Below are 13051 nucleotides of genomic sequence, written 5' to 3' on the forward strand. Positions count from 1 at the left end.
GGGGGGGGGGGGGGACGACTCCACTCTCCAAAGACAAAATACACACCCCAAAGCCACACCCCAATGTCCCACCTCCTCCAGCCACACCCTTCCAGCCACACCCTACCAGCCCTGAGTTACCACTCAGTTAATCCCTATCAGGGGATTAATTCACTGATTGGGTTAAGGCTCTCACAACCCAATCATTTCTTCTCTGAACCTTCAGGGGATTAATTCACTGATTGGGTTAAGGCTCTCACAACCCAATCATTTCTTCTCTGAACCTTCTTGCATTGTCTCCCATGTGAGCTTTTGGGGGACACCTCACATCCAAACCATAACAGCATCCTAATGCCTGGCCCTCTCCCATTCTCCGCCCACACTCCAGACCTATCCTGCATGGAGAAGAGAGTCAGCTCTCAGCCTATGAATCAGTGAATGAAGTTATTTAGAAAAGGTAGGAATCTAGGCTATGTCCAATGGCCCTGCACCGGTGTCTCACTCTTTAAGGACAGGAACACACTGAGCTTCTGAAGTAGGTCATGATGTTGTAATGGAATGTGGGGGATGGGGTTCGTCACTTGGAATCAAAGCAGTGTGATCTGACTGCTTAATTCCATGGCCAGATGAGAAAGAACAAATTCACCTTATGCATATACATCGGCCAGTATAGCCATTATATTTGCTAATAAAGCCTTTTATCTTTTCGGAGAGTATTGATAAAAACATTAAGACAACCTATGATCTTTTCCTTGAGAATCACTGATATGAAAATATGGCCTACATTCAGAATGAAGAGTCTGTCAAGGCTTATTATCCTTATATGACAGATAATCAGAAGAAAATGGTTTTTTTTGAGAATCAGCAGAATAATAAAAGTTCTTAAAAGTTAGAAAGTAAAGCCAGGTGTGATGGCACATCTGTGATCCCAACTGCTCTGGAGGCTGAGATGGAAAGATTGTGAGTTCAAGGCCAACCTGAACAACAGAGGGAGACCTTGTCTCACACTAAACAAAACATCAACAAAATTAAGGATGTTGTCTAAATAAGCAAGGTCACCTTGAATGTCCAGGAGCAAACTTAAGTTCAGAGAGGTTGAGAATTGTCCAAAAGCACACAGCCAAGACAGTAGGGGGGGCTGGGAGGGGCGTTAAATCTGTCCACTGCTCATTTCATGCCATTAGTGAGCCGAGGCAGGTGGTGAAGAGCTGAGTCCACCCCTCAAGGGAATCCACCCAAGTGTGAAAGACATGGGAGACAGTCATCCTTCTAGAACTGCTGAGGTTCAGCTGGTGGGAAAAAATAAGGGGGACCATGTAGCCTGAGGCTCTGAGAATTTGACACTAGAGCTTAGAATTCCAAACCTTGAGTTTCCTTTCCCGCCATGATTTCCCTGTAGCAAGGGTACATAACAAACCTATATGATCACTCCGAGGACTGTGATGTTCATCGTACTCAAACTTTGCACCAAGTTGAAAGTCAGCTTTCCTGACATTCACAAAACAGTCAATATCTAAACACATCCTGCATGTTTCAGAACAGCTCATGCTGTGGACCAAGCATAGGAGATGCCAGGGTTCATGATCTAAGTCATCGTTTTCACAATTCTTCTATCTTCCCATAAGTTATTTTAACGAGTGGTAACATGCTCCCCTGATATGGCCAGAGTTTCCTACAAAGGTTATTTGAAACATGAAGTTTGTTTGCTGCTGTGCTGGATTCCTGCAAGGAGTGTCCTGTGACAATTTTATACCCTGGGCTGTTTCTGCTGTTATTACTGCCATATACTCTCCACCTTCCAGTAATCCATACTGTAGATTTTGAAAATATTTTTGCAGAACTGGTTGCTCTCCGGTCTGTTTTCCATTTTCCCCCCTTTACTTTTACTCTTTCTTTGTAGTTTCACTATCTCCATAAATTTGCATAAAGGACTTAGATTTTTTAAAAAAACAACTCTTGATGCCCTTTAGTCTCTGACACCCTTACACTGTTTGATTCAGAGCACACCCAGGGGCATATATGATATGCTGGGGTCTGTGGGTATAAATCAGGGAACAAAACCAGCACTATGTTCAGAGAGTCTAGTCCAATGGAGGGGTCAGGCATTATTAGAGAATCACAAGTTACAGAGGCAAAACCATGACCATATTGAAAGGGAGATGATGAGTGTCTTACTTAAGAGAATCAGACCTAATTGCTAAGTCAAGGAAAGCTTCTCTGAGGTGGGGGACTGCCCTGCTAAGAGAAAAGGATGAGTAGAAACACACCTGGCAATGTAGAAAGGGAGGATGTGCCAATGTCCTATGGCAGGGAAAGTAGCAGGGGAAAGGGGATGGTGCATGAAGGATTGAAAGGTCAGTGGGACTGGAGGGGCAAATGGGTGAAAACAATCCCAATAAGAAACTAGGTTAAAGCCATGGCTAAGCCAAAGAGGACCTTGCAAGCCAGATGGACCCGTAGTTGAGGGATGGAATCCAATTCTGGAAGTCTAAATATCTCAGCTTTGAGATGGACAACACGATTCTATCCAGTGACCACTTGGTTTTGCAGGTATTATTTAAACTCCAAGTTGTCATCATTGATACTTGAACTAAGTAAGCTCCAAATGGACACAGGCACCAGGTTTCTAAGTGCCAGCAAATCTACGCGCTCATTCCCCAGGTCACTGTGACTACAACAGGTAGCATTGCATTCTTTTAAAGAATTGTGTTTTGAATTAGAATACTTATGGGTATGAATATTATAAATAACATGATGTGGGGTGTTGAAAATGACCACACCTGGGCAGTAACGTGTAGTATAATTTATGGTTTACAAATTGACGAGCCAACAACGGCTCCACACAACAGCATGTAGAATAGTTGCTTTTACGCACATTTCATTTTTTCCTCTAACTTGGCTTGTATCAATTTTACACATATGTTGTGTGGCAATGTCAGGACCTTAGATTTCAGAATTGGAAATCTGATCATTTTAAAGTTGGAAAAGATCCACGCAAGTCATCTGACTATCATTTGAGACATGATGTCTACCTATAGGGGCCACAATCTCTCCTTTCATAAAATATCATCTTTCATAAAAGTATTTTCTATTAGAATACATATTTGGCACTTAAAATCTTTTTATTAATTTTCATCCCAAAACATTGAGTATCTTTGTCAAATACTGAGATATTCCCTTTTATCCTCCTACTCTCTGTGAGTAGCCCGAGGTTTTCACGGTTTGGAGGATATTCTGGGGAAGTTTAGGGAAATTCTCCATAGAGTGGTATTTTATGTAAGAATGGCTGAGGTCTAAGAGAGGATCTTAAGGAGAAAGAATATCCATTAAGCCCTGAGATATAGGATAGCCTCCTGATGTCAATGTATGGATGAGGGCCATCATTGTCAAAGTGTAAGGCACACGTGTGGAACACAGGATGGTAATTAGATCCTAGGGACACTTGGGAGCTAGAGCAGGCTTGGAGGCCCCCCAGAGCATCTCGACAGCACACTCAGAGGAAAGCTGCCTGTCAGCATGTGAGTTTGCTCAGGAAAGACATCTTCATATTCTGGGAGGGTGAGGCCCGTGAGTCAGCGCCACTAACCGATAAGCCAGCCGACAAACTCGTCAGCGTGATTGTGTCACCCCGCCAAGATCTCACACTCAGACATAGCAGGAGGCAGTTCTTTGAAACTGAGAATGTTTGCAGAAGACAATTTTAAAAAGTATCGAACCTCAATGACTCCCTATATACTCATTTTGTCACAAATGATTCTCTTTTGGTTTTGGAGGACAACATCTGGCTTCCCCTCTCCTATGATCTGACCATCCTGGTGGAAACGGCTCCCTGGGGAACTTTCTCACCAAAGGATGACATTCCTCCCCTCAGCAGAGCGTGTGAAAATGACAAGATTGAGTCCTCTCTACCACATATTTGGAAGTAAGATCTCTACGAATTGACAAACTAAAAAATAAACCATTAGATACAAGTCTAAGAGGCGCCTAAACTACATGTTTATCAAGACTATTTCTTCAATTCAGGAAAAACAAAAGCGATGGAAAACAATCATTCACTTTCAGCCCAAATCTGCCATGAAAATGATAGCAAATAATGTGTGAGAATATGAAATTCAATAGCAAGTTGTGTGATATGGACATCATTGTTTGAGAAGTTCAGAGCAAAGAGACACAATTCTCAAAGGAAAGAATAGAAAAACACATGTCAGTGCTACCCAGGATGAAGCATTTGGTGTCTCCTGTGAATCATCTATTAAGCCCACGGTGGCTTCTCAGGTGAGTACTGTGTCCATTACAGTTGCCAAGGGTAGGAGCAAGGGGTAGAGCCAATTCAAGGGCAAGCAGCATGACCCAGCCAAACGACATGAATTGTCCGCCCATGTCACTCAAGAAATTGCTCTCTCATCCTGACCAAGGCTGGACCAGTGTAGAAGACGGGCTAAATTAGCATTTTGTAGCCTAATTACAGTGCTTGAAACTCTATCAAATGTTTAGTTACACTAAAGTTCAGGGTCAGCTGTTTTTTGGGGGGGTTGGGGGACATAGTACTATTTTAAAATAGCATGATTTCTACTTGGCAGAAATGCTTGGTCTTCTGCAAGAAAAAAACAAGGTAAATATTTAGTATAGATTGAGTGTCCCTATCCAAATACTTGGGTTCAAAAGGATTTCGAGTCTTCCTTCTATTTATGTATTGTCTTTTTTAAGTTGGTGCTTTATATGCAAAGGTGGAATGTGCGGTGACATATTCCTATGTACACAGCATAATTTGGTCCAGTTCATTCTGTAGTCCCTCCACCAATGGAGTAGAGGAAGAGGAGCAGGGGAGAGAGGAGGGGAGGGATAGAGGAAGTACTGGGGATTGAATGGAGCAACTTCATGGCATGCATGTATGAATATGTCAAAATTATCCCACTGTTAATGTATAACCATAATACACTAATAAAAACACTTTTTAAAAGTTTGAAATTTTAGTTTTCTACCTTGGTTTTGGATATTTGCCTAGAACTTTACTTATTAAGCATCCCTAATCCAGAAACCCCAAATCCAAAATGCTCCACAACCTGAAAATTTGAGGTATTGTGTAGGTATTATGTACTTTCAGATTTTGGAGCATTTTGGATTTTTGATTTAGGGATTCTCAATCTGTAATACTAGCAAAGTTCAAAACCACACAACATGGGATAAGCAACTTGAAATGTCAGCTCATAGGCCTTTAGAAGCAAAAGAGATTCAATAACCATTTAGTTAACGGGAGTAAAGAAAGTTCCAGAGAAGTCACATGACTGTCTAGAAGGACACTCTGAGTGGTGACCTCCAGCCAACAGCAGACATCGGGGACTTTCACTTCAATGCTCTTGCTGGGAATGCATCCAGTGACTGAGTAACAGTGAAAAACCATCCAACTTTATGTATCAAACTTTATGGAACACATTGCATCTTTTTGTTATGTGCTATGCCAGACCTCTTGGAATTTTTAACTGCTCCATGGGAGTATAAAGAGATGTATCAAATCTTTATAGGAAGCAAACATCCTTTAATAAGCTGCAGGGTACACTCTTCCAAACCAAGCCTTTTCTTGAATTATACAATATGGCTGTTCAACCTCTATTGATGTGCACACTTGACTCTTCACAATATTGAGCAAGGGATCCAGTTTTCATTATTAAAATGAATAGTTCTCCCCTTACAGAAGTAACAAGGGAGCGAAGAGCAAGTAGGAAGGAACACCCAGATATGAGGTAATTTCCCACTTATACCTGTAGAGTTGGCCACATTGAGCATATTTCTAATATCTGCAGTTATGACTCTTATCAACTACTCAATCAGTAGCATGTACTTTAATAATTCTGCTTTTTTCTTTTTAATGTATTTTGCTGTGTTAAAAATTCACTGGCTTTTCAATTATCAATATTAAAGCCATCACAGAGGTTGAAACCCCGTGACCACTACCAATTCTTGCTCTGTATTTCCTTGGCTTTGCTGTATTTCAGAAACAAGATTTCTTGCATTTAAATATGGTAACTTTCATATGATAAAAAAATTATACTGGTGAAATTAAGATTGCTATTTTTTACCAAAGTTATTTATTTGGGCCTGATCTTTTATAATAATGAATATTGTATACAAAAAGTCAACATTTTGTATGGTTGGTACATAATTGAGTTATAACTTATTTTTCACCAGATATAATTGTATCTAGTACAATCTTTCCATTTTAGGAAAGATGCCAAGGAGAACTTTTTCTTTTGTCTTTGTTTTTATTTTGTTTTATAAGCTTTTGTGTCCCATATTCTTATTCATTGGATCTTTAAAATTTTTATTGATGCACTAAAATTATACACATTAGTGGGATTCCTTGTTACATATTCATGTATGCACTCAACATAATTTGGTCAATTTCATTCTCCAGCACCTCCTCCTACCCTCCCTTCCTTCCTCCCCTGGTCTTTTTCTAATTAATTTTATTATTAATCACTTTTGTTCTTTGTTCACTAAATTCTTTTCTACATTTAAGTGCTTTACAGATGATGAATCTCCTGTCTGTTGTTACTTATACAGGTTTCTGTTAATGTTAGTTCTTCTAAGAGTCCCTTTATGTCTTGTCTTTCATTATTTCCCTCAAAAATTAATAAATGAAGAAAAATCAATTTCAAACGTTTTTCTCAGTTTATGTCTCACAGTACATTCTAAGCATGATTTCTTAGTGCACATTACTACAAATCACAGAGAACGATATTGCATTTTTACTGTACCCAGGACTCTACTCTGAGAATGTTCTGCTTGTCATTTCCTAAAAATAAAGTGAAGAGAAATCAATCTTGTGTAATCAGAGGGCTTAGATGTTAGGGTTTCAGGGTTTTAGCCTATTGAAAGACGGTGTTGACTCTTTTCTCTCTTAAGACAACACACACCACACAACAGATGGCCCCCTTCACTATATGTTTTATGGCAAGCATATTTTCAAAGATGCTTTGTAAAATGGCAGTACATTATTGAAAAATTAATATCACAATCAAAGAACTAACATTCACTTAAAATATGCTTTGAATTTAAAAGTTTAATCTGTATTCAAACATATGGGATAAAGCTATGTAATACAAGATATAAGGGTATTTTTCTCGTCATTGGCACATGTTAGCTCTTCTTTTTAATGTTTTAGAATTTTTCCCTCCTTGTGCTTTTACTTTAGATATATAAGTTGGTGGACTTTATTCCCCTTTCTGACTCATTTCTCTGATGTGAAAAAATGGGGCCAAATACTTGGGCTGACACCAGAGGCAACCACTGTCTAGAAATCAAATGTTCAAATTATACTCTGCCTCCCTCTCAGATGAATTGATAAATGATGGTCCAGTCAGAGACATCACACTAACACAATTTCCCAGGCAATCTAACTGGACAGCCCTGGCTCAGACACACAGAGGGGACTCCACGTTCTGCCTTCCAACTCAAATATGGAATGCTGGAGACTCTGGCCGCCCCCCGTCCAGCATGAGGGAACATGTTTGACAAGTAGAACACTATTTTTTTGGAGTAATGACAACAGAATCTGGGCTTTTCAGATCAAGTGATGCAGTGTATAGATAATTCAGGCTGCTAAGCTTTAAAGCGTGGCTGAAGACCTGCGATTCTCGTGCGATTACAAGATTAAAGTGAGATAAATTGGCACTCACAGTTGTGGCAGGTGGCCCCGCTGTATCCTGTCTCCTCGCAAGAGCATTTGAAGCTGTCCCACGTTTGCGAGCACTTCCCTCCATGTTCACAGTGATTGGGCACACATCTGTCAGGAAAAGAGACAAACAGAAATAAACCAACAAACAAATGAGATTTATGAGTGGCCAAATTCCAAGCTGTTTGGGCAATCTATCATTTCAATGCCAGGTTGCCTTACTGAGGCAATTAATCCTTGTTAGTTTTAGCAGATTAATATGATTCATGATGGAAGGTGCCAAGCACACAGAAGATGATGTATCACAGGCCTGGTGTTTCCCATTTTTGGGTAAATAGTAGATACTCACACCCAGCTGAGGGGCTCATTTGCATATCACAGATTCATTTTGTTTCCCTTTTATCCAAAGACAGAGACCCTCGCCAGATTTCTCCTGGTGAGGGATGGAAGATAAGCCATCTCGTTTCTCTCCTGTTTTCTTCTCTATCAAGGCCAATACCAAGTTGCAGAGGGGTAGTCCTGAGTTTTCCCAAACAATTTTGAGTTTTTGTGATAATGCCATAGCAACAGCAATGGAAACACATTCACCTAATAAGAAAAAAGTTCTGTCTTTCAAACACTTCCCCCTGAACCTGACTGGGTAGTTTAAGCCACCGACTTAAAGAGGAGCAAGCAAAATAGAGGGGGAAAATAGGGTTTATGTTCAAAGTTATGTCTTTCCATGCATTAGGAAGCTAACTGTGATGACTAAATGTAACTTTTCTGAACCTTGGTGTCCCCATTTGAAAAGTGGGCAATTATATCTATCTTATAAATACTCTAAAAAAATCTTATTTTTAAATTTATTTTAAAACTGATATTTAACATATAATGGGCTACCATGTGATGTCTCAATATATGTTTACATTGTGTAATGTTTAAATCAGAATAAACCTATCTGTCTTCTCCAGCATTTATCATTGCCTTTTATGGTAAAAACATTCAAAGTCCTATCTTCTGGCTTTGTGAAATACCCACTGCATAATCACATCTACAGGCACCCTACTGGTCAGCTGCACTCCTGGACTTCTTGCTGTTTTCTAACTGGAACTTAGTAACCACTGACAACCTTTCCCCAGCCTCTGGTAACCACCGTTCTCCTCCTGACTTCTATGAGAAGTGTCTTGTTAGATTCCACATGAGTGCTATCACATAATACTTCTCTTTTTGTACCTGGCTTATTTCACTTAACACAATAATCTCCCTTCTCAATGACACTGTCACAAAGGACAGGATTCCATCTTTTGTGTGGCTGAATAGAACTCCGTTGTGTGGATGTACCATGTTAGGTTTGCAGGTAATGTTCCTGAAGTAGATAAGGGGAAGGAAGGAGAGGGTCAATGAATGACAGCTGTGCTTGTAAATATATGAGTCACAGCTTCCAGGGCACAATTTCATAGCTTGACTGTATTACAGAAATAGTGAGGTTGAGATCTGTTCTGGAACATTCATATCAGTGGCACAAACTCTTTCCTGTCACCTTATCCCATCTCCTTGCCCCTTTCGTCAATTCGTTTCTTCAACTTCCCCACAACCTGCTTCTTTATAAATCCTTGTTTAAAAAGATTGAAAAGAAGTTATTTAATGTTATGTATTAGAATTCACAGAAGATATCTAGGTTTCAACAGGAAACTCAGATTCAACAGCAGAACCTATAATAGTGAGTCACAGGCAATGGATTGACAGAGAGCCACCTTGCATGGAAACCCTTAATCAGACTGCCCCATGGCCTTTTTGCTACAAAATCTGATAGAGATGGTCTCAGACCATATTCTCCAACCTCTGTTCTTGATTTGTCAACTTTGATGTCTAAGTCTCTTGCAGCAGGGCCCAGTTCAATATGACGTGGAGCCCCTGATTCTTTATATGTGTGCTATTTCTCCACGATTCCTCAGAAACCTTTATTCCTGCAGCAAACATGTAATGAGCACTTGTTGTATGCACAGCACTATGGTAAACAGAAGAATAAGCCTCTATTCAGAGCCTCTCAAGACCTTACCACTTATGAAAGTAGATACATTATGTATGAGAACTGTAACAGAGGCAAAAATAAAAATGGCACAACTCAGAGACAAATAAAATAGAATGGAATTTCTTGTGAGAGATCAAATATAGATTTCAGACACAATTCAAAGTTCCTAGGTTGACCTTCAAAGATCAAACAGGACGATAAAAGAAGAAAACAAGAGAAAGAACATTACTAGGTCTAAGTACAATATAAGCAAAGCCATGATCTTGGATTTTCATGAAGGATGGGAAACCCACTCTATGTTTAATAGACACCTACTTCCCTTTCCATATAATCTGGGCTTGATGGTATGAAGGCTACAAAGATGGTCCTGAAAAGACTTTGTAATGTGGCTGTAGGTGGAGATGGGGGTAAGAGTCATGCCAAATACGGAGCAGGAAGAATTTGGTGAGTCACGACAACCTAAGAACTGCTATGGAAGGATTTAGATGCTAGAGGAGTGACAGATGGGAGGCTACAGAAAGGGCTGAACAGAGCTGAGGACATTTTCACTGGGTCTTAAAAGAGGTGTTGCACTTTATGATTAACTGTTGGAAAGTGGTCCTAGTAGAACAGAAACAAGGGGAAGGAAGTACAGCAGCGAGTGGTAGTGGTCCTGAGAGGGAAGGGCCCCCTCACAGCACTGTGCATGTAGACCCAGGCCCAGGCCACTGCAGCAGGAACCACATCCACCGTGCTTGCTCTCCATGTCACCCTAGAAGGCAAGGAACAGATAGCCCAAATATGCAGGAAACTAAAGCATCCTTGATACTTCAGCGTGAAATTCAGTAAGTATGTGCCTTTGTGTGGTATATTTACTTTCTAAATCATCGTGGGTTAATATTAGCTCAGCCTAATGGTGAGGATCATTTACATCAGCTCATTATATCAATTAATTCAGGGGGAGGTAGTGCAGAAGCCTACTGAGTAGCAAAGGAAAACCAAGTTGGAATCTAAATGTGCTCTAAATAATGCACCAAGTAGAAAATCCACATCTCAGTGATAAAAAGATGACGGTGTACTTGCACGCCAGGGAAGCATAAACCACGAAGTGAGAGTAATGGAATACTCCCCAAATACAAGACTAGGGCTTTCTGAAAAAGTGATTATTAGTACTTCAATGAGATTTTAGCATTTTATTTTTAATGCTGGTTTCTTGCAATTCTTATTTTTAAAATCAACCTTCTCTTGGAGCAGATTATTGGCATTTTAATTCTTAATGGTGAAAAATGTTTTATTTCCCAATCAAGTTGATTGAAACTCAATTTCACACCCTAATATCTTATCACCATATATTTTAACAGTTAGGGCCAATTACCAAGCACAACAAAACACAAATTAACCTAGTGCACTCTTTTTAATTACTTATTTCTTCTCCTGCATAACCATAGCACCATTTGCATGTATCTAATATGCCCTCGTCACCTGGCTTAGCAATTATTTGTTGGGCTGTCCTTCCCGTCTAAGCTGACACTGCAGAAGGAAGGTATGTTTTTTATGGTTCTTTGCATAATGGGGTGTCCGGCACACACTCAGTAAATGCCTGTGGATGGACTGAGGAAACAAATGTAAGAAATGCTAGAAAGTTACACCACTAAGGACTGGAAAGGAATTTCAGAGGCAATAGCCCTTCCACCATGAGAAATACAAATTATTTTATCTATGATTTTAGTCTTAAATCCAGACTTCAGACTCTTGCTCTAATAAGCTAATTCATTTAGCAGGTCACAGGAAATGTATAATTTGTTCCATGGCATGTCCTAACTTGAAAGTTTGATTCACATCAAAAATGAATCAAAATGACTCAATGCTTCGACTCGAGAAGGACTGGAGTGGGATCAGGAGCATACAGGGGAGAAGTTGGCAGGTGTCAATTTGTTGTGATCAAAGGGCTCCTGAGAAGTGATGCATCCAATTACTCTGGCTCCAGACAGCCCTGGGGTCGGAGACTCAGCCACAAGCACCCTCCCCGACAGCGCTGGTCAGAATGCTGTAGATCCAAATGCATTTTTTTTTCAAATAAAACTTATTGGTACCCCAATCTATGAGGCAAACAAAAGCCATATTTTAAAAAGTCATATGTACAATGATTACTTAATATTAAATTAGTTAACACAGAGTGGCTAGATGCAGGAATTCAGTTTGGAGTTATGGATGGCAGTTGCGGTTTTATTTCACTCAGAGAATGTCATCTATTTCTGCACTTGATTTTATTTGCAAAGCACTGAGAAAACTGGGATCAGTGGATGTAAGATATTTTAAGTGGTATCAGACTTGTTTGTAAGCAAGTCATTTCATAGTTTATTAATACTACTAACTTAACTTGGTATAGCCAAAAAAATTTTTATTTTAGATCTAAAAGATTTAGTCTGACAACATAACTAAATACATTGGTAAATTTTTTGTTTGTTTATTTTTCTTTCCCCTAGTGTTTAAAAGTTTAATAGGGTTGAGATGTAGCTCAGTGGTAGATACAGTTGCCTAGCATGCACAAATCCCTGGATTTCAGCCCTGTAGCTAAAAAACAGAAAAAAAAAAAAAAGTACAAAAGCTAAAGTAGATATTTTTGAGTAAAATTTTGCATTAACTTTAAAAGTACACTTGGTTCTGTAGAACCCAGTAGATTGTTTACACTGTGCCTCCCAAACTCCAGAGGGAAGTCTGCTCACATTTAAAACAACCAACAGTTCAATATTCATCAGGATGTCTTGCCGTCACTTTCTCCTGAGCCCCTGGTACCCAAAAGTCCTGTTTCTCAACTTTTTTATGCCCAGGAATCACTTGAAAGTCTTACTAAAAAGGATTCTGATTCTTGAGACCTGGGTGGTCTGAGAGTCTGAAACTCTAAGCAGCTCCCAGGTGACACCCACGGGGCTGCTCTGAGGACCTCCCTGGGATCACAGGCTCCAGAGCATTTCAGTGGTGGGAGCTCAAGGAGAACGAAGAACCCAGGAAGAGGAGGAAGAGCTTGAGAAGGGAGCCAGCTATAGGGGGCGACATCTGTGCCCTGCTGCGTGCAGCAGGGCACGGCTGATAGGTTCACACATTTCTCCTAAAACTGCTGCTTCCTTAGGCTCTCCAACTGCCTTGTGGGATCCACTCAGAGTGACATATAATAATCTCCTCATCTCACTTAGTGAGTTTAATCATTTCACAACCTGCCTGTAGACTTCATAAAATTCACCGAACGTGCTCGCTGCCTGTAAAGACAGTTTCATTTCACCTTAACACCAAGTTCAGAGCTGCCAATCTCAGCTCAGATTCTCCCCTGCTTAGTTCCTTCACAGATAGCAGTGCTAGGATATTTAATCTGGTTTTAGATTAATGCAGATTTTATACCACATTAAATATGC

At 40.0% G+C, this 13051-nt stretch overlaps 1 protein-coding gene across 2 annotated transcripts in view; it reads right to left on the bottom strand.

Annotated features, from left to right (window-relative positions):
- The window catches only part of Cntnap2 (contactin associated protein 2), a 1898113-nt gene that overhangs the window by 760339 nt on the left and 1124723 nt on the right, over positions 1-13051 (bottom strand). For both annotated transcript variants that reach the window (XM_048786770.1, XM_015493731.2), the window contains one exon: positions 7656-7762. In XM_048786770.1, the coding sequence (XP_048642727.1) occupies positions 7656-7762 (107 nt within the window). The remainder of the gene's footprint in view (positions 1-7655; positions 7763-13051) is intronic.

The sequence above is a fragment of the Marmota marmota genome, unplaced genomic scaffold (assembly GCF_001458135.2).
Source record: "Marmota marmota marmota unplaced genomic scaffold, marMar, whole genome shotgun sequence".
NCBI lineage: Eukaryota > Metazoa > Chordata > Mammalia > Rodentia > Sciuridae > Marmota > Marmota marmota.